The 26,689-nt window shown below is 50.9% G+C and overlaps 1 protein-coding gene across 18 annotated transcripts in view; it reads right to left on the reverse strand.

Annotated features, from left to right (window-relative positions):
* Window positions 1-386: 386 nt before the first annotated feature.
* Window positions 387-26,689, reverse strand: part of ARMC9 (armadillo repeat containing 9) — a 184,593-nt gene continuing 158,290 nt past the window's right edge. For 10 of the 18 annotated variants that reach the window (XM_086335639.1, XM_086335594.1, XM_086335605.1 and 7 more), the window contains 4 exons: window positions 23,722-23,858; window positions 11,875-12,004; window positions 3,021-3,193; window positions 387-1,554 (listed from right to left, as the gene is read on the reverse strand). In XM_086335639.1, the coding sequence (XP_086191765.1) occupies window positions 1,532-1,554; window positions 3,021-3,193; window positions 11,875-12,004; window positions 23,722-23,858 (463 nt within the window). In that variant the 3' untranslated portion in view covers window positions 387-1,531. Of the gene's footprint in view, window positions 1,555-3,020; window positions 3,194-9,909; window positions 11,326-11,874; window positions 12,005-23,721; window positions 23,859-26,689 lie in introns of those variants that run through there. The other 8 variants (XR_015140392.1, XR_015140394.1, XR_015140396.1 and 5 more) reach the window with 4 other exon arrangements.

Here is a 26,689-nt window from a genome sequence, read left to right on the forward strand (position 1 = left end):
CTGCTCCAGCGTTCTTCTGTTGGCCTCTTCTGCCTGCTCTCCTCTGGAGTTGGGAGGATACTGAAAAACGCAACGTTGTCCTTTATTTATATCCCGTGGGGCCACCAAGATGACTCCCAGTGGGCCTGGCCAGGGCAGATGGACTGCCTGGGGGACAGCGCACGCGCGCGCGCGCACACACACACACACACACACACACACAAACTCACGCAGAGGCACATACACAAGTGCCATCTCAATACTCATCATTTTAGTTCAGTATTTCTGTTTTAGGCGAGGTCAGACTCTGCTACAGGCTTGGGTAACAGTGCTGACTCTGCAGGTGCACGTTCTTTCTGTCCCAGTGTTGTGGAATCCGGAGTCACAAAACACACCTCGGAGGACACTTTAGACAGTGGAGTACGGTTCATTATGCCAGCATGTCCAAGGGGGACTCGGTTCCCAACAAGGACCCTGAAGTTTCTGAGAGGCCCAGTTTTATACCCCCCACTATGTGACAGGTTACATGTTAGCAACCTCTCTGTTGCATATGATTGAGTTTACAACAAGTAGGTGCTAGGAGAACAAACAATTAAGGTTAAAGGTGGGGGCGGACAATGATTATACATCAAGGGGGGATGTCTCCATGGTTAATCTAACAGGGGCAGCCTGACTTCAACTACAATCTCTGTTTGCCATCTGTAGGGAGGGAAGTCTCCAGGAGACCTGGTTTTCACTACCGACCATTTCCTCACTCCAGGGCTAGGGTCCAGGCCCAGTTCACATCCTGCCTTTAAGACGGATGACAGGCTTCAAGATGGAGGCTCTCCTGCTTTCCTCACACGGGCCCCGATAGTAGGACTGGCCCTGATGTCACCCTTGGCAAGGAGGGAGCAATGGGCCTCCCCCACGGGGACCAGTCACCCTGCTGGGGGCACAGTCTGTGCTTGTGGTCTTAACGGATGGAGGGAGGGAAATGGCTTTAAACTGGTCAACCCTCTGAGCCCTTAGAACACGTGTGCAGAAGCACACGGCCGCTTTGGAACAGCCACATTCCAGCCACAGAGGGGAACACCCCATATTCTTTCCAGGTTTTAAGAGGAAGAAAATACCAAGTCTGCCGCTCAGGCAGCTGATTTGAGAAGGACTTTCCTGTATTCTAACCCCCTTCTGTTTCCTCATACTTGGTCTGGGTAAGGAGAACCGGTTTCCTCCAAGGTCGAGGGCCTGCCTCTGGCTGAGCTGTCTGGCCCTGGCTCCCCGAGATGGACGAGCTCCCGGCTTTGGCTCTGCTGTCCCCCGCTGCCCTCCCAAGCTGGGTGCCAGTGGGGAGGGTGGGCAGGAAGGGCAGTGGCAGGACCCTGGGGCAGGGGCTACGGTGGGCCTGCTCCTGGACGCCTGGAGGGCTGTCCTCCTCGGGTCCTCGAGTCACCTGGTGGCGTGACAACAACCGTCTCGTCACTTTTGTCGTCTGCAGCTGCCAGCTGGCCGAGAGCAGGAAGCGGGCTGGTCACTGGGCGAAGGGACGGTGACAGCGGGGAAGAACCCATCCTCACTTCCTGGAAGACGGGTTGCCTGGAGAAGAAAAGCCAGGCAAGCTGCCAGCGCCAGGGCAAGCTTGGGCACAGAGACCCCCTCTGTCCCTGCACAAGCCCTCCTTTCAACGGGCCCTGTGCAAACTGAATGCAGAGCGCCTTCCTCCCGGTCACCTGCGCTGTGGCCGGGGGGCCCTGACTCACTGGGGTGGCCATGCACTTTCCTGACAGGAAGCTTGGTGTGGGGACTCAGTGAGCCTCGCTGCCAGCAGCTCCTGTGTTTGTGGAGGCCGAGGGGGTGGGTATGTGCTGCTCCCCACCCTGTGCGGCCAGCCAGCCAGGCAGCCCGCCTGCTCCTGGGCGCTGCTACTGTGGTTACTTCAGTGGGGGCGTCCAGCCTGACGGCCGGGCAGGGCCCTGGGGAAGCCGGTCTGCTTCGCTCCTGGCCGCTCTCTCCCTGTACTTGCTGGCGTTTCCTCGGGGCTCGTGTGTAGAAGCACTGTGGTGGGGAGATGGGGCCGGGGCTCCGCTGTGAGTTTCTCAGCAGAGAGGTGCTGAGAGCAGAGGGAGGCCTGCCCATCCCCACGGGCTGCCCAGACTTGGCCCATGAACCACGGTCCCAGCCCAGTGCTCCCTGGTTGGCCAGAGCGCCCAAGGCCCTGTCAGGAAGGAGGGGGCGGCCAGGACGCAGGACTCACACATCCTGAGTGTGACTGATTTTCTGCCTCTTGACGTCCTTTTGTTGGGTTTCTCTTTTGCCTTCCCTTATTTTTAGTAAAGCCCTATTGGAAAGTTCCAGGCTTGGGTTGGGGAGTGGGAGGGGCGGGGGTGGTCAACTGGCTGACTGGGAGGCAACACAGAAGTGGTCTTTATCAGGAGCAGAAGAGTGGGAGGGCGGCCCCAGGGACACAGCGGGGTCCCCTAGGGCCCACCCCACCCTCAGGCCCTCGGAGGGGGCCTCTCCACCCAGCCTGTGAGGAAGTACCTGCTTCTGTTTCCCACCAGAAGGTCGATTCTGGTTTCAGGGCTGACCCGTAAGCCCCCGGGTAGGGGGATCTTATCCCTGAGTGACTGTCTGGAAGGGTCTCCCTCTGCCAGCTTGTGCCTGAGCCGCTGAAGTGTGAAAGTCACTCAGTCGTGTCCGACTCTTTGCGATCCCATAGATTATACTGTCCATGGAATTCTCCAGGCCAGAATACTTGAGTGGGTAGCCGTTCCCTTCTCCAGGGGATCTTCCCAACCCAGGGATTGAACCCAGGTCTCCTGCATTGTAGGGGAATTTTTACCAGCTGAGCCACCAGGGAAGCCCACGACCCGCTGAGGCCAAGGGCAATTTCTTAAACAGAAAGATGAGTGAAGAACCGGTCCCTGGGGCAAAGGAAGCGGGCAGCTAGGGCCCTGGTCTTGTGGGGAGGGGAGATGGGCCTTTCCCCTTGGTCTGGTGGGCATGGAAGGAGCACGAATCAGATGGGGAAGCCCAGTGCCCTCCCGTGCAGGGTGACTTACTCTGCAGGCTCCTTGTGGAAGAGGTCTTGGAGCTGGGACGGCTGGCCTGCTGGGGGCCACATGAGGAGAACTGAGGGCCCAGAGCTGATGACTTGACCTTGGGTGGGTTCATGTCCAGCATCTCTGGGGTGTGGGGGGCCCGGGGCTTGCAGGAGAAGCTTGATGTGAATCCCCTGGAACAAAACATCCAAGCTAAAGTCACAGGAGGAAGAAGGAAGGACTCCCCCTTCTGGCTCTAAGAGATGCCAGCCAGGCACCATCCTGGGCACTGGGGGGTGGGGTGGGGTAGAGCAGGGCACCTGGTGGCATAAATCCCTGCCCGTGGAGCTCACACTTTGGGGGAGGAGGGAGATGATGAGAGAGGAGATTGAAGGCAAGGAGCAGAATAGGGAACCTGAGAGAGTATTACAGTGTCAGATCCAGTGGCCAGGAAAGGTGTGTCTGGCTCCAGTTAGTTCCATGTCCCAGTCCCTGGAACCCTACATGACAACAGGAAATCAAGGCTGCAGGTGTGAGGTTATCCTAGATTACTGGGATATCTGTAATCACAAGCGTCCTTAAAAGTGGGAGAGAAGCAGAGGAAGAAAGAGAAATAGGCTCGGCTGTGGGAAAAAAGACACAGATACAATGCCACTGGCTTTGAGGATGGAGGAAGGGGCCACAGTGCTTTTCAGGTGGCGCTAATGGTAAAGAACCCGGCTGCCAATACAGGAGCCGTAAAAGATGCTGGTTTGATCCCTGGTTCGGGAAGATCCCCTGGAGGAGAGCATGGCAACCCACTCCGTTATTCTTGCCTGGAGAGTCCCATTAGAGAGAGGAGCCTGGCGGCTGCAGTCCATAGGGTCACAAAGAGTCAGACACAACTGAAGCGACTTCACATATGCACGCAGGAAGGGGCCACAGGCCCAGGAGGGCAGGAGGCTTCTTGAAGCCAGAGGGGATAGCAGAGAGATTCTTCCCTAGACCTCCAGGGTATAACCTGTCTTGTGGACACCTTGATTCCAGCCCATGAAGACCCATGTGGGACTTCTAATCTACAGAACTGGAAAATAATAAATTCGTGCTTATTTAGTGACTAAATTTGTGCAACTGGAAGTTTATTACAGCATCAACTGGAAGCTGACTTTAGATGGGGTGACCAGGGAAGGCCACAATGAGAAGACGACATTGAGCCCCCAAACAACCCTGCGAAGCAGGCATTACTACCCCATTTTTCAGATGTCGAAACTGAGGCTCCAAGTCGGTCAAGTTTCCCAAATTTACACACATAACAAGCAGGCAGTGAACCTGGTGGGATCTTACAGCCAGCCATTCTCCAGACACCCTCAGGACCCCAGCCCAGTGGGTCGGCTTCACAGAGACAAGAGGCCACATCTTAGAGCCTGTTCCCTCCTTCCTACCAGTGCCCGCAGCCACTGCAGCTGGGGTTGGGGACATGATTCCCCCACCCAAACCTTTGCTCCCTGGCTGTCACTGAGGTATATACATGCTCAACTTTTATTCCCATCTCAACTTCTGTTGCTATTGTTGTTCCGTCGCTCGGTCATGTTGGACTCTGTGACCCCATGGATGGTAGCACACCAGGCTCCTCTGTCCTCCACCATCTCCCAGAGTTTGCTCGACTTCTGGGGACTTTGCTATGTGTCCGTTTTTCTGACACCTAACTCTGAAGACTGGGGTCCCGGGGGCCGTCACCCAGGGCTGTGGTCACCACTGACTGAGCTGATGTAAGCGCCATCTCAGCTCCCAGCAGGCAGCAGGGGCTCCTGGTCTGACCTTCCTTCAGTAGGTGGGCATCTCGGTCTGCAGGCTGCAAGTGTGAGTGGGCAGCAGACACTGTGAGCGTGGCTAGTAAGGGGGGTGGTCTCCCCACCGCACCCCCAGGACAGAGAGATGCTGACCGGCTGCAGGGCTCCTAGTGGGCCGTGTGTGTGTGTGTGTGTGTGTGTGTGTGTGTATACACTGTGCTGGGGGCTGAAACTGAGGACTGGGGCAAGTGAAGGATCTGGTGGCAGGGAGGAGGGTAAGGGCCCTGGAATGGCCTGGACTCTGTCTCGCTCTGTTGCTTTCTAGCCGGTGAGGGAGTGAGCAATCTGCTGACATCTCAGGAGCCTCAGTTTCCCCACCTGTGAAATGGCTTCTGTAGCACAGCTCTGAAGGTTCTGTGAGGTGGTATCCCTGGGCCAGCTGTGGTAAAGCGCCCCATAAACGGGGATGATGGCTCTGGGGAGTGAGACTAGGGAGGCAGCTGCATAATTTGTTGATTCATTTCATTATGCTTCCCTTTTTTTTTTTACATTGAGAATCTATTACTTTAATCATCAGAAAAATAAAACTTAAATATTTGAAAAGTTTCCAAATTCAAATTTAGAAAAAGACGTGTAAAAAAACTGCCTGTACTTTAGACAAGAAATCTTTCATACCTGGTTGAAAAGGATAGAGGAGATTTAGCCCTCTTACAATTTTTTAACTTTTTTTTTCCTTTAAAAAGCAAATTTATTTTCATGTCATGTATAACATTGTCCTTCCAGGTGAACTGCCTCAGAGCAGCAATTTGGTCTAGTCCACCTTTGATATCCACTGTCCAGCACAGTTCTGAGCACACATGTGCTAAGCTGCTTCAGTCGTGTCTGACTCTTTGCAACCCCATGGACTGTAGCCCGCCAGGCTCCTCTGTTCATGGGATTCTCCAGGCAAGAATACTAGACTGGGTTGCCATTCTTCCTCCAGGGGATCTTCCCGACCCTGAGCACACACCCATGTGCATTATCAGTGAATGAAAGAAATGTAAAAAGTTAGAGTATACTGATCAGATGAAAGAGTATGCAATCATCGTAAATAATGTGGGGGCTACTCAGGCACATGAGAGAGAATGTAGTGAGGCTCAGAATAGAAGAAAAAAGCTGCTGTATAACCCAGGGAGCTCAACTTGGTGCTCTGTGACAACCTAGAGGGGTGGGATGGGGTGGTGGGAGGGAGGTTCAAGAGGGAGGGGACATATGTATACTTAGAGCTGATTCACACTGTTGTACAGGAGAGACTAACATACCAATGTAAAGCAATTATCCTGCAATTAAAAATAAATTAAAAACAAAGTAAACACAAACACACACACCCAAAAATCCCAGAGCAATACAGCGTGCTCAGTTGCTAAGTCCTGCCTGACTCTTTGTGACCCCATGAACCGCAGTCCGCCAGGCTCCCCTGTCCATGGGATATACCAGGCAAGACTACTGAAGTGGGTTGCTATTTCTTCCTCCATGGGATCTTCCCGACCCAGGGATCTAACCCACATCTTCGGCATTGGCAGCCGGATTCTTTACCACACAGCCACCTTGGAAGCCCTTGGAGTGACACAGAAAGTGAAGGTGAAAGTGGCTCAGTTGTGTCCGACTCTTTGTGGCCACGGTTCTCTAGGCCAGAATACTGGAGTAGGTAGCCTTTCCCTTCTTCCCAACCCAGGGATTGAACCCAGGTCTCCTGAATCGCAGGATTCTTTACCAGCTGAGCCACAAGGGAAGTCCAAGGGAGTGATACAGAGCAGCATGTAAATCTGACTGCAAGTGTGTGAAACAGGCATGCACTGCTGACACCTTTCTGACACATACAATGAAGCTTTTCTAATTTTGAGATATATATTCTTTTGTTTGTTTGTTTTTGGCTGTGCCACATGGCTTGCAGGATCTCAGTTCTCTCTCCAGGAACTGAACCCAGACTACAGCAGTAAAAGCCCAGAATCCTAACCACTAGACCTCCAGGGAACTCCCTAATGTTGAAATTTGTTATCATTGTTATGGTGGTAAAATATACATAACATAAAATCTTGATTGTTTTAAAATGCAGCCCCTTTACACTTTCAGTTCAGTTCAGTCACTCAGTCATGTCCGACTCTTTGTGACCCCATGAACCGCAGGATGCCAGGCCTCCCTGTCCATCACCAACTCCCGGAGTTCACTCAGACTCACGTCCATCAAGTCGTGATGCCATCCAACCATCTCATCTTCTGTCGTTCCCTTCTCCTCCTGCCCCCAATCCCTCCCAGCATCAGAGTCTTTTCCAAAGAGTCAACTCTTCACATGAGGTGGCCAAAGTACTGGAGTTTCAGCTTTAGCATCATTCCTTCCAAAGAAATCCCAGGGATGGTCTCCTTCAGAATGGACTGGTTGGATCTCCTTGCAGTCCAAGGGATTCTCAAGAGTCTTCTCCAACACCACAGTTCAAAAGCATCAATTCTTCAGCGCTAAGCTTTCTTCACAGTCCAACTCTCACATCCATACATGACCACTGGAAAAACCACAGCCTTGACTAGACGGACCTTTCTTGACAAAGTAATGTCTCTGCTTTTGAATATGCTGTCTAGGTTGGTTATAACTTTCCTTCCAAGGAGTAAGCGTCTTTTAATTTCATGGCTGCAGTCACCATCTGCAGTGATTTTGGAGCCCCCAAAAATTAAGTCTGACACTGTTTCCACTTTTTCCCCATCTATTTCCCACGAAGTGATGGGACCAGATGCCGTGATCTTTGTTTTCTGAATGTTGAGCTTTAAGCCAACTTTTTCACTCTCCACTTTCACCTTCATCAAGAGGCTTTTTAGTTCCTCTTCACTTTCTGCCATAAGGGTGGTGTCATCTGCATATCTGAGGTTATTGATATTTCTCCTGGCAATCTTGATTCCAGCTTGTGTTTCTTCCAGTCCAGCGTTTCTCATGATGTACTCTGCATATAAGTTAAATAAGCAGAGTGGCAATATGCAGCCATGAAAAGCCTACATGCAGGTAAACTTTATGTGGCAGTGTCGTGGGGCTGCGGCGCCCAGGTATCTGATCAAACACTGCATATTTCTGTGCAGGTGTCTCTGGACAAGGCAGACATTCCACAGGGGGGACGCTGAGTAAAGCAGACTGCCCTCTAGAAAGCGAGTGTGCCCCATCCACTCGCTCTTGGGTTCTGGACTTGCCTCTGCAGCCACATGAGCCGATTCCTTAATTAAATCTCTTTCCACACACACTTCCTGTTGGCTCTGTTTCTCTGGAGAATCCTGACTAATATACCTAAGAGCGGGCCTCCTCTTGGCTCTGGGACATGACCTTTGTTTGACTGGGGTCGTGTTGTTGCCATGAAAGAACATCTCAGACACATCCTCCCTCTGGCTGGCACCTCCCTCTGGCACTGGGGAAAGTGGCCCTTGGCAGACACCAGGGAACCACCCCTTCGGCTTGGCAGATCCTTCCCCTCCATGGGGTCCCCACCTGGGCGGCTGCAGGAGGCAGATGTGTTGACTGGGGGTGCTGGTCACTGTCGCTGAACTCTGGGGGGTGATGAGTTTGGGGCCCCCTGGAGAGGACACTGTGGGAGGCAGGGAGGGATGGCTGTCGGGAAGGGTCAGCTTGGCCCCTGAGCAGCCCCCCAGCCCCCTCAAGCCCCTGCATGGTGTGAGCTTATGGTCTAGGGAGTCAGGAGCTAGAGCCAGGAAATGGCGATGGTCTGGCCGGGGATGCAGCCAGATTAGGGCAGAGCAGAAAGAGCACATGGGAAGCACACGTGGATAGCAGTCGCCTCCAACTCAGGAAGATGTGACCGGCTGCAGGAACACACGGTGCTGGGTCCTAGAAAAAGGTGAAGGTCGATCGATATATTGGTAAATTGGGAGGTGCCCTGCAAGGTAGGCAGTTATGTATCAGAGAAGCCTGGCTGGCTTCTATGATCTCTGCTCGTCAATAGGAACATTGTGTTGGAAGGGAGTCACAATAAAAAGTTTCTGGAGATATTTAATCTTTACTTGTGTTTGGAATGCTGCTGAGTCATAATCCCAGAGCTGAGATTCCCACGGCAGAACATCCCCGTCTCCCTTCATTTCTTTGGAGGGAGATACCGTCTGCATTAAGATACGAATCAAAGCGCTCAGGGCTTGCCTAAGTGGACTCTGCTCATCAAAGTACCTAACTTGGTCATTGCTGTGGAATTTCATCTGGACTGCAACAAAGTCCAGAGGGGAGAAGGGGGCTGGGAAGAGCGTGGCGGCTGGGGAGGGAGCATGCCGGATGAAGGCAAATTTCACACACGGATATTCAGTGAGGGTGCACACATGTCTGTATAAATACTCAGGCTACCCCAATTTCCCTGACCTCCTGGTTCTGTAATTTCTTTTAGCTCAATATTGTCATATATCCTTTGGGAACAAATGTGAGGAGGGAAAAGCATATATGGGACATATATGTAAGGGCTTCCTGGTGGCTCAGTGGTCAAGAATGTGACTGCAATGCAGGAGATTCCCGGGTTTGATACCCGGGTTGGGAAAATCCCCTGGAGAAGGAAAATGGCAACCTGCTCCAGTATTCTTGCCTGGAAAATGCCATGGACAGAGGAACCTGGAGGGTTACAGCCCATGGGGTCGCAAAGAGTCGGACACAACTTAACCACTAAACAACCACCACAGACATACGTAAAATCTCGTTCTTCCTTATTTTTTAAAAGCCACAATACTTGCGGCTGGGCAGAATTTTGACAGTTTGCTTCCCATCTCAGGCTGGCACTGGTAGACGTCTGTGGGGCAGTGAGAGCTCTGACTGGAGGAGCCCACTCCCTCACCCGCCCTCGGCCACACGGAGGGAATGTCCAGACAAATGCCATCCTGGTCTGGCTGGGCTCCTCGGCATCTCCGTGTGGATGACGTGCCAATGCCGTGCAGAGCAGGGCCCCAGCAGATGGCGGGCGGCCAGTGGGCGGGCAAGGCCATGTGACGTCTGGGCAGCCTGGCCCCTCACCTTCCCGGAGGTGACAGCTGGAAACCAACCCTGTACTTTCCAAGGTTGGGGGGTCAGCCCCTCTAGGTCGGGACTGACAGATTTCCCTGGGAAAGTGCCTTGGTTCTCCTTGGGATAAATGCTTGTTTTCTTTGAAAATGCATTTTCATAGTCTGGTTAACATTTATTCAAAGCTAAGGACTGTAAGAGGCGGAGAGAAAAAGGAAAAGGAAGACGTGGGCTGTGGGGAGGCTGTGCACTGGTAGAGTCTGAACCTTTTCACTCCTGGCTTCCAGGAAGCCAATTTCACAGCAAGATCAGTTGCTGGAAGCCACTGGAGCTGCAATTATCTTTACACCACCTCAAAGTCAGGGCTAAGCAATGCGGGCTATCATTTTGTCTACCAACGACCCACATCCAGGGCTCCAGGGCCTTCCTTCTCCCCACAAGTAAGGGCCCAACCCAGCCAACTCATCTTCTGGGGCCAGGGGCTGCCCTCCTTTACAGACTGAGAGAGTGGAGCTGTCAAGCCAGACAGAGAGCCACGCTCTCTTCTTTTCTCCTAGGGATTCATCCAATGTGTATTTTGAGCTCCTGCTCTGTGCCAGGAACACGGGGGATAAACACCCTACACATGGCCCCCGTCTTTGAGGACAGTGGGAGAGTCATGGAGCACGTGACTATACAGCGGAACTCTGGCTCACCATCTTTGACACCTTCTGCCCCGTAGACACATCCAGGACTGTCCCCTCCCCAGTCCAGATCCCAAGGTCCTTGTGGCTCATCCCTATACAGCCCTGCCGCCCTTCTGCCCTTGAAGCAGGAAAGGAAGGTGCAAGGTAGCTGCCTGCTCAGAGGGGTAGGCTTTGGCAGTCTCCCCGCCCCTCCTCTCCCTGACTTTCTCGCCAGTGGGTGCAGCGCTGCTGGGCCTTCTGCCTGTCCTCAGGGGTCCCTGACCCCTCCAAGGTGTCCAGCAGCTTCTAGAACCCAGCAGGAATCCCTGTTTCTGTGGCGTTTCCATCAGTGGGAGATTGCAAGAAGGCAGGAAGGTCCCTACAGGGGAGGGCCGGTGGGCTGGTTTCTCAGACTCCCCTGCACTGTGATGGGGGCCACATCTGCAGGGGGTGGGTAGTTTCAGGCCTCGAGGGGCCTAGAATGCAGGCCTCCCACAGCCTCACCCAGCTCCACAAGGCCCCACTGCTGGAGGAGCTGCAAGTCAGCTGTGACCACAGCGGAGGTGGGGGCCTGCTCACTGCAGACACAATAACGGACGTTCCTCCCTGTTCTAAGGGGAAAGTGGGGCACGGATGGCCTGACCAGTCACCATGGCAAAATTCCTCTAATCAGAGACTCCAAGGGTGTTGTCATGATGCTCAGCATGACTCTCTAGAGCAGTGTTTTAGCACAGGAGCGAGGCTCCTCTGTCTTGAAACTTGCAGCCTTCAGGGCGCTGTGGGGCCGGGAGGAGGAAGTAGTGGGCGGCGGTCAGGAGACAAGTTGGGTCTGAGTCCAGGGCCAGGCCCCTCCCCCAAGCAGGTTCTCTCAGATCTGAAAGAAGGAGCCTGTAAGATCATTAAAAAAAAAAAAAAAAAAAAAAGTCCTTTCGAGATTCTAAAGAATCCCTCCTCACCCACTGAGTGCCGGTTTGTGCTCATTTGACACAGAGGAACAGAAAACATCTTTTTTTTTTTTTCTTCCTGGGGGTCCAGTTTCTGTTTTAGGAAGCTGACATATGAGCCAAACCCTTGTACTGACCTCAGGCCTCACCTTTCTCCCCTCCACAGCCCCCTCTCCAAAAGCGAACTGCTAAGAGAGGCCACTGACCTCAAATTACTTCTCTTCACTCACCCTCCCAAACGTGTTCACCCAGCAGTTCTTAAAACAAGTCCCTTGGGTGTGTTTGTAAGTTTTTCTCTCCTTCCGGCCTGACGACTGGTGATTCTCAGGAGGGCAGATCCCTCCCCTTGGGCTCTGAGGTTGTCAGACGAGCTGACCACACTCCCCTGAGGGTCTCAGAACCGCACTTGGGCCCCCAGTGGGAGGCTCCTTTGCCTCCATCATCAGAGGCTGGGCCTCAGAGGAGCCCTTCCGGGACACCGCTCCACCCCTACCTGGTGGTGTCTCCACTTTCTGGGGCCCGGGGCCCCTCTCGAGACTGGCTTGGGGCCCCTGCTGGGGGCAGACGAGGCTCTCCCTGACGTCCTGCTGGCGACCACTCTCCCGGCTTGGCGTCGGTGGCGGCTGAGAGGAGTCAGGAGAGAGAGCTCAGTTGACCTCTGCTCTGGAAGCTCTTTGAAGATACTCTTTACTGGGCTGGACCCCGGAGCCAAGAAAAGCACACAGCCTGGGGGCCAGTCCCTCACGGCTCCCCTCCCCGGCACCTATGGATGGGGACTTGTTTACTTGTGCAGGTTGGGACCTTTCCAGATGACCACTTCGGGTACTTGTAACCTGAGGGTGCAGTGGGCACGCTCTGGTTGGAACACACGCAGGCAGGGAAGATCAGACCCTCTGCCCTGTGGCCTGCCCCCTCCCCACCCCTGCCCCCACCTCTTGGGAAAAGCCAACAAAACCTGGAATTGTCTCCTGGGCCCCCTGCTTGGCACTGATGCACAGTTGCCCAGAGGCACACTGAAAAACTATTCATGTCTGTTTGAAATTCAACTTCAGCTGGGTGTCCTGTGTTTTTATTTGCCAAATCTGGCAACCCCAGAGGTGGGGCTCTCTGAGCCTCCCCTGGATCCGTCAGGGCTGAATCCCTGCCCTCCCACAAGGGCAGGAACCTCCCTAATACTGCCCAGCAAGGACCAGGCACCTGGGTCACCCCCAGATCACAGGGAACAGTGGGAGAAGTTCCCGATAACACTGCTGAGGGTCCCTCCCCAGGGTCTGGGGACGGGCCTGTTCTGTACTTCAAATGACATGCACCCCTCCTTCTCCAGCTCAAAGGGGTTCATGTCACTGTCACAGCAACACTGTGATAGTTTGAATTCACTGCCCCTTTAACCCAAGCTCCTTTCAGCTCATTAAAAAAAAAAAAACAAGAATCTCTCTAGCACCTTTGCAATGGCCTCAGCTTTATCTTAAATAATCTTCCCTACCTAAACAGACATTTCTCTAAAGAAGACATTCAGATGGTCAACAGGCACACGAAAAGCTCCACATCACCAATTATTAGAGAAATGCAAATCAAAACTACAGAGTGATATCACCTCACGCTGGTCAGAATGGCCATCATCAAAAAGCCTACAAATGACAGATGCTGGAGAGAGTGTGGAGAAAAGGGACCCTCCCACACTGTTGGTGGGAATGCAGATTGGTGCAACCACAATGGAAAACAGTATGGAGGTTCTCCCACACTGTTGGTGGGAATGCAGATTGGTGCAACCACAATGGAAAACAGTATGGAGGTTCTCCTACACTGTTGGTGGGAATGCAGATTGGTGCAACCACAATGGAAAACAGTATGGAGGTTCTCCTACACTGTTGGTGGGAATGCAGATTGGTGCAACCACAATGGAAAACAGTATGGAGGTTCTCCTACACTGTTGGTGGGAATGCAGATTGGTGCAACCACAATGGAAAACAGTATGGAGGTTCTCCTACACTGTTGGTGGGAATGCAGATTGGTGCAACCACAATGGAAAACAGTATGGAGGTTCTCCTACACTGTTGGTGGGAATGCAGATTGGTGCAACCACAATGGAAAACAGTATGGAGGTTCTCCTACACTGTTGGTGGGAATGCAGATTGGTGCAACCACAATGGAAAACAGTATGGAGGTTCTCCTACACTGTTGGTGGGAATGCAGATTGGTGCAACCACAATGGAAAACAGTATGGAGGTTCTCCTACACTGTTGGTGGGAATGCAGATTGGTGCAACCACAATGGAAAACAGTATGGAGGTTCTCCCACACTGTTGGTGGGAATGCAGATTGGTGCAACCACAATGGAAAACAGTATGGAGGTTCTCCCACACTGTTGGTGGGAATGCAGATTGGTGCAACCACAATGGAAAACAGTATGGAGGTTCTCCCACACTGTTGGTGGGAATGCAGATTGGTGCAACCACAATGGAAAACAGTATGGAGGTTCTCCCACACTGTTGGTGGGAATGCAGATTGGTGCAACCACAATGGAAAACAGTATGGAGGTTCTCCTACACTGTTGGTGGGAATGCAGATTGGTGCAACCACAATGGAAAACAGTATGGAGGTTCTCCCACACTGTTGGTGGGAATGCAGATTGGTGCAACCACAATGGAAAACAGTATGGAGGTCCTCCTACACTGTTGGTGGGAATGCAGATTGGTGCAACCACAATGGAAAACAGTATGGAGGTTCTCCTACACTGTTGGTGGGAATGCAGATTGGTGCAACCACAATGGAAAACAGTATGGAGGTTCTCCTACACTGTTGGTGGGAATGCAGATTGGTGCAACCACAATGGAAAACAGTATGGAGGTTCTCCTACACTGTTGGTGGGAATGCAGATTGGTGCAACCACAATGGAAAACAGTATGGAGGTTCTCCCACACTGTTGGTGGGAATGCAGATTGGTGCAACCACAATGGAAAACAGTATGGAGGTCCTCCTACACTGTTGGTGGGAATGCAGATTGGTGCAACCACAATGGAAAACAGTATGGAGGTTCTCCTACACTGTTGGTGGGAATGCAGATTGGTGCAACCACAATGGAAAACAGTATGGAGGTTCTCCTACACTGTTGGTGGGAATGCAGATTGGTGCAACCACAATGGAAAACAGTATGGAGGTTCTCCTACACTGTTGGTGGGAATGCAGATTGGTGCAACCACAATGGAAAACAGTATGGAGGTTCTCCTACACTGTTGGTGGGAATGCAGATTGGTGCAACCACAATGGAAAACAGTATGGAGGTTCTCCTACACTGTTGGTGGGAATGCAGATTGGTGCAACCACAATGGAAAACAGTATGGAGGTTCTCCTACACTGTTGGTGGGAATGCAGATTGGTGCAACCACAATGGAAAACAGTATGGAGGTTCTCCTACACTGTTGGTGGGAATGCAGATTGGTGCAACCACAATGGAAAACAGTATGGAGGTTCTCCTACACTGTTGGTGGGAATGCAGATTGGTGCAACCACAATGGAAAACAGTATGGAGGTTCTCCTACACTGTTGGTGGGAATGCAGATTGGTGCAACCACAATGGAAAACAGTATGGAGGTTCTCCTACACTGTTGGTGGGAATGCAGATTGGTGCAACCACAATGGAAAACAGTATGGAGGTTCTCCCACACTGTTGGTGGGAATGCAGATTGGTGCAACCACAATGGAAAACAGTATGGAGGTTCTCCCACACTGTTGGTGGGAATGCAGATTGGTGCAACCACAATGGAAAACAGTATGGAGGTTCTCCCACACTGTTGGTGGGAATGCAGATTGGTGCAACCACAATGGAAAACAGTATGGAGGTTCTCCCACACTGTTGGTGGGAATGCAGATTGGTGCAACCACAATGGAAAACAGTATGGAGGTTCTCCCACACTGTTGGTGGGAATGCAGATTGGTGCAACCACAATGGAAAACAGTATGGAGGTTCTCCTACACTGTTGGTGGGAATACAGATTGGTGCAACCACAATGGAAAACAGTATGGAGGTTCTCCCACACTGTTGGTGGGAATGCAGATTGGTGCAACCACAATGGAAAACAGTATGGAGGTTCTCCCACACTGTTGGTGGGAATGCAGATTGGTGCAACCACAATGGAAAACAGTATGGAGGTTCTCCTACACTGTTGGTGGGAATGCAGATTGGTGCAACCACAATGGAAAACAGTATGGAGGTTCTCCTACACTGTTGGTGGGAATGCAGATTGGTGCAACCACAATGGAAAACAGTATGGAGGTTCTCCTACACTGTTGGTGGGAATGCAGATTGGTGCAACCACAATGGAAAACAGTATGGAGGTTCTCCTACACTGTTGGTGGGAATGCAGATTGGTGCAACCACAATGGAAAACAGTATGGAGGTTCTCCTACACTGTTGGTGGGAATGCAGATTGGTGCAACCACAATGGAAAACAGTATGGAGGTTCTCCCACACTGTTGGTGGGAATGCAGATTGGTGCAACCACAATGGAAAACAGTATGGAGGTTCTCCCACACTGTTGGTGGGAATGCAGATTGGTGCAACCACAATGGAAAACAGTATGGAGGTTCTCCCACACTGTTGGTGGGAATGCAGATTGGTGCAACCACAATGGAAAACAGTATGGAGGTTCTCCCACACTGTTGGTGGGAATGCAGATTGGTGCAACCACAATGGAAAACAGTATGGAGGTTCTCCTACACTGTTGGTGGGAATGCAGATTGGTGCAACCACAATGGAAAACAGTATGGAGGTTCTCCCACACTGTTGGTGGGAATGCAGATTGGTGCAACCACAATGGAAAACAGTATGGAGGTCCTCCTACACTGTTGGTGGGAATGCAGATTGGTGCAACCACAATGGAAAACAGTATGGAGGTTCTCCTACACTGTTGGTGGGAATGCAGATTGGTGCAACCACAATGGAAAACAGTATGGAGGTTCTCCTACACTGTTGGTGGGAATGCAGATTGGTGCAACCACAATGGAAAACAGTATGGAGGTTCTCCTACACTGTTGGTGGGAATGCAGATTGGTGCAACCACAATGGAAAACAGTATGGAGGTTCTCCCACACTGTTGGTGGGAATGCAGATTGGTGCAACCACAATGGAAAACAGTATGGAGGTCCTCCTACACTGTTGGTGGGAATGCAGATTGGTGCAACCACAATGGAAAACAGTATGGAGGTTCTCCTACACTGTTGGTGGGAATGCAGATTGGTGCAACCACAATGGAAAACAGTATGGAGGTTCTCCTACACTGTTGGTGGGAATGCAGATTGGTGCAACCACAATGGAAAACAGTATGGAGGTTCTCCTACACTGTTGGTGGGAATGCAGATTGGTGCAACCACAATGGAAAACAGTATGGAGGTTCTCCTACACTGTTGGTGGGAATGCAGATTGGTGCAACCACAATGGAAAACAGTATGGAGGTTCTCCTACACTGTTGGTGGGAATGCAGATTGGTGCAACCACAATGGAAAACAGTATGGAGGTTCTCCTACACTGTTGGTGGGAATGCAGATTGGTGCAACCACAATGGAAAACAGTATGGAGGTTCTCCTACACTGTTGGTGGGAATGCAGATTGGTGCAACCACAATGGAAAACAGTATGGAGGTTCTCCTACACTGTTGGTGGGAATGCAGATTGGTGCAACCACAATGGAAAACAGTATGGAGGTTCTCCTACACTGTTGGTGGGAATGCAGATTGGTGCAACCACAATGGAAAACAGTATGGAGGTTCTCCTACACTGTTGGTGGGAATGCAGATTGGTGCAACCACAATGGAAAACAGTATGGAGGTTCTCCCACACTGTTGGTGGGAATGCAGATTGGTGCAACCACAATGGAAAACAGTATGGAGGTTCTCCCACACTGTTGGTGGGAATGCAGATTGGTGCAACCACAATGGAAAACAGTATGGAGGTTCTCCCACACTGTTGGTGGGAATGCAGATTGGTGCAACCACAATGGAAAACAGTATGGAGGTTCTCCCACACTGTTGGTGGGAATGCAGATTGGTGCAACCACAATGGAAAACAGTATGGAGGTTCTCCCACACTGTTGGTGGGAATGCAGATTGGTGCAACCACAATGGAAAACAGTATGGAGGTTCTCCTACACTGTTGGTGGGAATACAGATTGGTGCAACCACAATGGAAAACAGTATGGAGGTTCTCCCACACTGTTGGTGGGAATGCAGATTGGTGCAACCACAATGGAAAACAGTATGGAGGTTCTCCCACACTGTTGGTGGGAATGCAGATTGGTGCAACCACAATGGAAAACAGTATGGAGGTTCTCCTACACTGTTGGTGGGAATGCAGATTGGTGCAACCACAATGGAAAACAGTATGGAGGTTCTCCTACACTGTTGGTGGGAATGCAGATTGGTGCAACCACAATGGAAAACAGTATGGAGGTTCTCCTACACTGTTGGTGGGAATGCAGATTGGTGCAACCACAATGGAAAACAGTATGGAGGTTCTCCTACACTGTTGGTGGGAATGCAGATTGGTGCAACCACAATGGAAAACAGTATGGAGGTTCCTCAAAAAACTGAAAACAGAGTTGCCATATGATTCAGCAACCCCACTCCTGGGCATATAGGCAGAAAAAACTATAATTCAAAAAGATAAATTCACCGCTATGTTGATAGAAACATTATTTGCGATAGCCAAGACACAGAAACATCAATGTCCACTAACAGATGAATGGATAAAGACGTGGCACATGTATGCAACGGAATACTACTCAGCCATAAAAAGGGACGAAGTTGGACCATTTGCAGAGATGTGGATGGACCTAGAGACTATCACACAGAGTGAAGTCAGTCAGAAAGAGAAAAAGAAATACCATACGATATCACTTGACATGTGGAATCTAAAATATGACACAAACAAACTATTCTATGAAACTGAAACAGGCTCCTAGACATAGACTACACACTTGCGGTTGACAGGGGGAGAGGGATCAGGGAGGGGTGGACTGGGAACTTGGGATTAGCAGATGTAAACTATTATATATAGGATGGATAAACACCAAGGTCCAACTATACAGCATAGGGAACTATATTCAAGATCCTGTGAGAAACCATAATGGAAAAGAATAGGAAAAAAGAATGCATATACATGTGTAACCGAATCACTTTGCTCTAAGAGCAGAAATTAACACAGCATTTTAAATCAACTATACTTCGATTTAAAAACAAAAAGAATCCTCCCTGCAGGTTTCCTCAAACCCACGGCACGGGGGTACAGCTTTGATTTCCAGATAACTCTCTTTTGACCCAAACAAAGACTCTGTTTCTGGTACGGAACCCATGGGTGGCTTTATTTACAGTCCACACTGGACAGTCTCTGGGCTTCTCTGATAGCTCGGTTGGTAAAGAATCTGCCCGCAATGCAGGAGACCCTGGTTCGATCCCTGGGTTGGGAAGAGCCCCTGTAGAAGGGAAAGGCTACCCACTCCAGTATTCTGGCCTGGAGAATTCCATGGACTGTATAGTCCATGGGGTTGCAAAGAGTCGGACACGACTGAGTGACTTTCTCTCACTCATTCACTGGACAGTCTCCACCCAGAACTGTGACTGGAACTAGGATTTCAGCCTTCTCTGAGCTGCTCTTCAGTGGATAACTGGCCTGCTTGTCTGTGCTCTCTGCTGACTGGGCTTATAACAATGCTCAGGAGACCACACTTGGGTGTATAAAATAATGGTTGAGTGGCACCACACATAAGAGCTGGGCTGCACATGGAAAACCCCATGAGGGTCAATGGTGTTCCAAGATGGCGCCCAGGGGTAGGCAGCTCTCCAGGATCATGAGCTTTCCTGGGTGGGTGGCAGTGGGGGATAGGTGCCAAAGCCCCCTGGCAGGAGGGAGGAGGAACTGAGCTGGGCTCTTGGGAGAACTTCTTGGGTCTTCTTGGTTCAGCCACCCCTCCAGCCTCCCCTGCTCCCTCTGCTTAGGCCACACGGCAGACTTTCAGAGCAACCTCTATGGCCCCCGATGCCATCCTCTGATGCCATCCCCCGCCCGCCAAAAAAAATATATCTCCACTGAAAGAGCTGGGAGCTGGGAGGAGGAGGGCAGCTGCGTGCGTGCACCTGAAGCTTCCTGGGATAAACCACTGTTTCTCTACCTCTTCATCCATTTCAAACAGGGCTGGCATTTTCCCTCAGGGTCCACTGACAGGACATGCGATTTTGATATCCCAGCCTTGGTGGATAGGGAAGGAAATGAGAATAACTTTCCTCAGGCCAAAATCATACAAGATTCTAAGTCACATTCTTGGCTTTTCTTTTTTTTTTTTTTTCCCCTTGGGAGCTATTTCCTTTTGGCTCTGTGGGCCTGAGTCCTTTGCTTAAAAATAATGTATTTTCTGGCCCCTCACAGAACTGATGGAGCCATGTAAGGATCCCACGGCCTCCTCATTCCGAGTCCTGCCTTAGTGCTGACGGAATGCACAGCCATGAAGGGGGGTGTCCTGAACAAACCTGATGTTTGGGTTGGGGTGCTGGGACCCCACGGGTCTTGAGTGGGGCATTAATTCCCAGCAGGGGTGAAGGTCATGTGTGAGGGGACCTGTTGGGGGGTTGGTGGCCTGGCGAGGCCAGAACGGGCTGAGGGGACAAGGTGAGCAGGTGCAGAGACTGGGGAGAAAGGGCTGGAGGAGGCAGGACTGGATGGGTGGAAGGGTCAAGAGGAAATCAGATCAGCTCTCACTGGGGAAGGAAAGAAATGGGACAGCAAGGATCAGGAGGGTCCTGCCACATGCTGCTGTCCTCTTCTTTCCTCGACCGAGGTGCTTGGTTGGCCGAGCCCAGATGCGGCCTCAGAACTAGCCTCAACACAGCATTTGAGCATGTTGGCTGAAGCCGGTCTGCACCCGTCCCCTCAAGGAGGTTGAGTGAAAAGAGGAAGAGAAGGTGGTGGCCAGACCAGATGGAAAGCTCACACTGGTCCACGGAGGAGGCGAGGGCCTGTGGTGGTTGTGCTGGGCAAGGAAGGAAGAATAGAAATCTACACCAGAAATGGAATCCATGCTCATTAAATGACCCCAGGAGTGGGGAAGGATCAGGGGGAAGGGATAGTTAGGGAGTTTGGGATGGTCATGTATACACTGATATAACTAAAATGGATAACCAACAAGGACCTACTTACTGTATAGCACACGGGACTCTGCTCAATGTCACGTGGCAGCCTGGATGGGAGAGGAGTTGGGGGGAGAATGGACACATGTATATGTATGGCTGAGTCCCCTCGCCGTTTCCCTGAAACTATCACAACATCGTTAATTGGCTATGCGTGCTCAGTTGCTAAGCTCTCTGTGACTTCATGGGCTGTAGCCCACCAGGCTCCCTTGTCCATGGGATTTTCCAGGTAAGAATGCTTGGGTGGGTTGCCATTTCCTCCTCCAGGGGATCTTCCTGACTCAGGGATGGAACCTGCATCTCCTGTGTCTCCTGCAGTGGCGGGCTGATTCTTTACCAGTGTGCCACCTGGGGAGCCTATCCCAATACAAAATAAAAAGTAAAAAAAAATTTTTAAATAAATAAATGACCCCGGGAAAGCCAATAAGCTGGACCCTTGGCTTCTTCAAGGGGAGAACATTTGTCCTATAAAGGGGTTTTGAAGGAGAACTAAGTAAGGGTGCTGGCCTGAGGAAGAGAGAAGGCATGGGGGTGGGTGTGTGCTCAGGTGTGTCTGATTCTTTGCGACCCCGTGGACTGCAGCCCACCAGGCTCCTCTGCCCATGGAATTTTCCAGGCAAGAATACTGGAGTGGGTTGCCATTTCCTTCTCCAGGGGATCTTCCTGACCCAGGGATCGAACCTGGGTCTCCTGCATTGGCAGGCAGGTTCTTTACCACTAGCAATACCTGGGAAGCCTCTGCGGGTGGGGGAAGTGATTAATATCTGGTATGTGGCAGGGGGAGTGAGGATGGACTGGGGGTCAGTGTAGGGGAGTCCACTGAGGCAGGAGGGCAGCAGGTGGGCTCCCAGCCAGGCCTGAGTGAATGAGAGTAGGTAGAGGATGGGATGAAAAGTATGGCCTCAGTGCTCAGAGCAGGCTCCTGGGTGCAGCGGTAGCATGGCTCCAGGTGGCCCATCTAGCAGGGCAGGTGAGTAGCTGCTGCCTCCCCAGGGAGAAGCACTGGGAAGGGCTGGTGATCCCAGGCATGAGTGCCCTGGTGGGTGCCCACCGTTTTCAAGCAAGGAACCAGAATTTGCCAGGGTCAAAAGTAATTGTTCTTGAAAATAATAACGTCTACATCACCAGCAACATCAGCCACCACTCAGCTTCCTCCACCCTTGACAACCTCCAGTGACTCTACCCTACAGGTAATACCACGCCAAATCTTCCTAAAAGATAAGGCCACACTTAGAATCAATGCAAGACAGAGGGTCACCTTGGTGGCAATTTGGGTAAAACAAGGATGTTACTGATAAATAAATTAGCCTAAATGCAACTCTTTGGAAGAGTGGTGCTGTGTTCAGTCGTGCCCAACTCTTAGAGACCCCATGGACTGTAGCCTGCCAGGCTCCTCTGTCCATGGGATTTTCCAGGCAAGAACACTGGAGCGATTATTTCCTATTCCATTTCCTATTCCAGGGCATCTTCCTGATCCAGGGATTGAACCTACGTCTCCTGAGTCTCCTGCATTGGCGGGCAGGTTCTTTACCTCTGCACCACCTGGGAAGGCCAGCCCTATAGAGTTTGAAATCATTTTTAACTCAACAACAGTAGGTCAAATTGGCAAAAATCAGTAGACCACCTAAAACCTCCACCCTGGCAGCAGAAATCTCTAGGTAAACGACTGAGCTAACCATCTTTTAAAGAAGGCATATTAATGTTTGGAGCTCTAGCAAAACACATGTAAAATAACAAATGATCAAAGCTGGCATAAAAAAGCAACCCTCTAAAACTGCTGTAATCAAGAGACCCTTTCCCAGGGTAACCAAACAGCCTGGCTTTCTTCCGACTCTGTGACAGGTCTACTGCGCTGAATCAGGGATCAGACGCATTTGAATCCAATTCAGAGCAGATTAGAAAAGCTCACAGATGTTTCTCATACTGGAATCTGACCTGCTCCTCTTGTTGTTTTTCCTTTTTGAATGGAGAAATTGGAGTCTTATCTGATCTGTTCATATCCTTTTAATTTCCTCTTGAAAATTAAAAAAAAAAAAACAACTTTGTACATTTCTAATTCAAAGCATATATATATTTTTTTCTAGCATATAAAAAATACTTTTATTCCCCATCAGTCTCTAGTGAGCTCAACTAGAAGCTCTCTGGAGAGCTTCCCTGGTGGCTCAGTGGTAAAGAATCCACCTGCCAATGCAGAAGACACGGGTTCGACCTCTGATCCGGGAAGATCCCACATGACGCCTGAGAATTTAAGCCCGTGCACCACAACTATTAAGCCTGTGCTCTGGTGAGCCCTGGTGGCTCAGATGGTAAGGGATCCGCCTGCAGGAGACCTGGGTTCGATCCCTGGGTTGGGAAGATCCCTTAGAGGAGGGCATGGCAACCCAACCCAGTATTCTTGTCTGGAGAATCCTCACGGACAGAAGAGCCTGGCAGGCTACTTGGGGTCTCAGAGAGTCGGACACAACTGCTCGACTAAGCACACTAGAGCTGGGGAGCCGCAACTGCTGAGCCCGTGTGCTGCATCTGCTGAAACTGCCAGCACTTGAGTCCGTGCTCTGCAACCAGAGGAGCCGCTCCAGTGAGAAGCCCGCGCACTGCCACTGAGAGCAGCCTCTACTCGCCGCAACTAGAGGAAAACCCAGCACAGCCAAAAATAAATGAATACAATTATTTTAAAAAATGTGTTTGGATCCCACACTAGCTTTTGCTCCTGGCTGCACATTTCTAACTCTGTTCAGCCTTCTACCGTGTGGCTGACCACCTCAGCGATAGAGCTGGGTCACCAGAGTTTTGGTCAAGGATCTACATTGTTCGGAGAGTTCTACTTCAAAGTCTCACATTTAAACGTGGCTTCCCCAGTCAGAAATCTTGCTCAAATAGCTTGCAGAGGGGAGCACTGGACACAGTGCTCTGAGAGAAGGGAGTCTGGAGGAAAAGCCCATGGTCAGGTCTGGCTGTGGGATCACATGCCTGTGAACCTCTGTGACAGGGGGTAATGGTTGAGATCAGAGGGCTTTTCAAGAGCAGGTGTGAGGCTGAGGCCTTCCAGGGTTTGGAACTGCTGCAGTTTCATAAAATCCTGGGCATCAGCAGGCCCAGAGCTGCCCCCAGTCCCAGAGCTGTCCCCAGTTCTGGAGCTGCCCCCCCACATGCTGCCAGTTTTCTTACATGAAAAGGAAGGGCAAGGCTCGGGAGCAGCAGGTTTGCCCCCCCTGCAGACTGGAGTGTGGGTGTTTGGCAGGGACAGGAGGCAGCCATTTCTGGCATGCTGGGCCATCTGGGGAGAACTGAGATGATCGTCCAGCCTGGAGGAAAAAATGAAAAGCAGCAATCAATACAGAGAGGAGATATCTGACTGCCGACTACTGTGTAGCATCACAAACAAATACAGGAAGTGGAAGCACCTGAATGCCTTATGTTAAGCTAGTATTAGCAGATATTGGATGTCTTTAAGAAATAGGAAGTGCCCCTTGCCTCACTCATGTGAGCGCTTACACATTTTAAACATGGCTATTATTTTTCTAACACAGAGTTGGATCTATTGACTTTGGGTGATACGAGGACATAACATTTCAACCAAACAATTTAATTAAAGTATTAATCTTCTGGGCTTTCCTCCAAGGATGAAGCAGATTAGTGCAGGGATGAAATCAGTCAGAAAAGATGGGATGTGTCATAGCCCTGACAACAAGAGTTACTAGGCACAGGAGTGGGGAAGAACTTGTTCTCTGGAACACTATAATGGTGTGTGTCATGTCTAACGCTGCCACCTGGGTTGGTGGAGACTGGTCCACCCAGCAGACGTGCGCTGGGCACCTGCAAGAGGTGGTGGCCTGGGCAAGCACATCAGAGAGAGGCAGGATACCTTCACAGCAGATCCCGGGAGGGTTCTGCAGCGTGCACACAGCAGCTCGGTACTCGCATTCCATCTACGAGGAGACACGAGCCACCTGCTCTCAGCAAGGGCTTGGTGGGGACATACCATGGCAGGCCTGTCCCCACTCTGCCCAGAGTGGTACCCCATGAAACAGCTGTTCTTGAATGTCAGTTCCAGCAGCAAAGATAAGCAGACACCTAACTGCCCTGCAGGGCAGAAAAGCTTGTGTGTGTGAATGTGTATGTATTTCTATGTATATGTGTGTGTGTGAGTATATGTGTGTGTGTATGTACCTGTGTATATGTATGTGTGTGTGTGTGTGTATATGTAGTGTATGTATGAGTGTATGTGTGTATTGGTGTGTGTGTGTGTGTGACTCAGTCAGTTCTGATCTCTGGGCTGGGGTTTGCCAGGGGGCCGAAGAGGGAACATTTCCCAGCAGAGGTAGCACCATGAACAAGTAAGATGAAGCAAGAGGAGGCAAAAAGAAAGCATATATTTATACTGCTTTGTTACAGAGAGATTTAGGGCACCTGAAAAATGCAGGCCAGAGGGTACATAGTGTCCTGGGGAGCATGTGACTCTGAGGGTGGAGATGGGAGGGTGTCAATTAAGAAGGACCTGATCGGCCAGGGTTTGAATAGTTTGGTCTTGAAAGAGGGGTTCCCAAATAGTTCAGAGGTAAAGAATCTGCCTGGGAATTCAGGAACCAGAGGTTCGATCCTTGGGTCAGGAAGATTCCCTGGAGGAGGAAATGGCTACCTGCTCTAGTATTCTTTCCTGGGAAATCCCATGGACAGAGGAGCCTGGTGGGCTACAGTCCATGGAGTCACAAAGAGTCAGATATGACAGAGCGACTGGGCATGCACACCCTAAAGGAAATAGAAGACGCAGAAATGAGATTCCATGATGATGTGCTAGAAGGATCACTGTGTCTATGGTCCTGGAGGGCGGACTGTGGCAGGCAGAATGGTTTGGAGGCTCTGCCCAGGCTGGGGAGAAGGAGCTGGCTCAGGAGGGCAGAGAGGAGGTGCCAGAGCCAGGAGAAGGGGTGGCTGGGCACCCTGGGGTGGGATCCTGGCTCTGTGTCTGGGAGTATTAACTCCGTTCTCTGAAGCAGGGGGCTCAGAAGACAGGGGTGTTCACCTGAGAGGTACTGATCTGGGGGTGATGTGGGGACACACGTAGCTCTGGGGGCAAGAGTGGGCTGGAGTGGGAGATTTGGGTGTGAGCAGCGTGTAATGGAAACCAGAGGACCAGCAGGATGGGATGGGGACCTCAACACAGGACGGGGCCTGCACAGCAGTGTTTTAGGAGGAAGAGGGCGGAGAACTGGGGGACCAGCACACAGCGGCCACAGGGCAGAAGTTCGAAAGCTCCCAGGAGGGTGGTCAGTAGGGTCTAGGAGGTCATGGGTGTGACTGTGGCAGCGTTAACTTGAGGAAGTCACTGCCAGACCATGTGGGCTTCAAAGAAAGGAGGATGGCCCAGGGAAGTAGCCAGAGGGCCAGAAGGGAAGGGAGCCCAGGAGACACGGAGCCTGGGGACAGGCCTTGGGGAGGGGGTTGGGAGGCACCGTCAGATGCAGGGTGATGGAGAGTCCTGCATTGCACAGGGGCGACTGTAGTTGTTATTTTCAACCTTTCTTTTCTTGATTTTAAAACCAGCATTTATCACGAGAAATCAGGAAAACATAGAAAACAGATTGCCCTGTCCTCCCAATACCTAGACATGACTCCTATTAACATTTGATATCTTCTTTTATTTTGGTATCTTCTTTTAAAAGAGCAAATATATTCCTAAAAAAAAAACCAAACAAACAAAAAACCAAACTCAAAACTTAGGATTGCTATATTTGGCCAGCAGGTTAGATCCACAGTTTCATAATTTGCTTTTTCACTTAGTAGCGTCTTGTGAGGCTCTTCCCATTTATTAAATATTCTTCTAAAATGTTATTCTCAATACATTTTGTGTGGATAATAATTTAACCAGCCTCCTTTTTTGGGCATTTAGTAAAACAGTAACTCCTGTTGTGTGCACGTATGTATCTGATTATCTCAGTGTAAAACCCTAGGAATGGGATTACTGACTGCTAAAGTACTAGTGTCTGGAATGCGTGTAATGCATATTGTCACTAAGACTCTTGCTTTATCTACACATCTGGCATCACTAGGTTATCAGAGGACACTGGTTGGAAATGGAGACTCATGTAATCTTTTTAAAGAGGCGATCTGAAGATCCTGAGTCTTAGCCTTGTGC

Source organism: Bos grunniens, chromosome 2 (assembly GCF_055505025.1).
Source record: "Bos grunniens cultivar Pamir isolate PY7600 chromosome 2, Bosgru_T2T1.0, whole genome shotgun sequence".
NCBI lineage: Eukaryota > Metazoa > Chordata > Mammalia > Artiodactyla > Bovidae > Bos > Bos grunniens.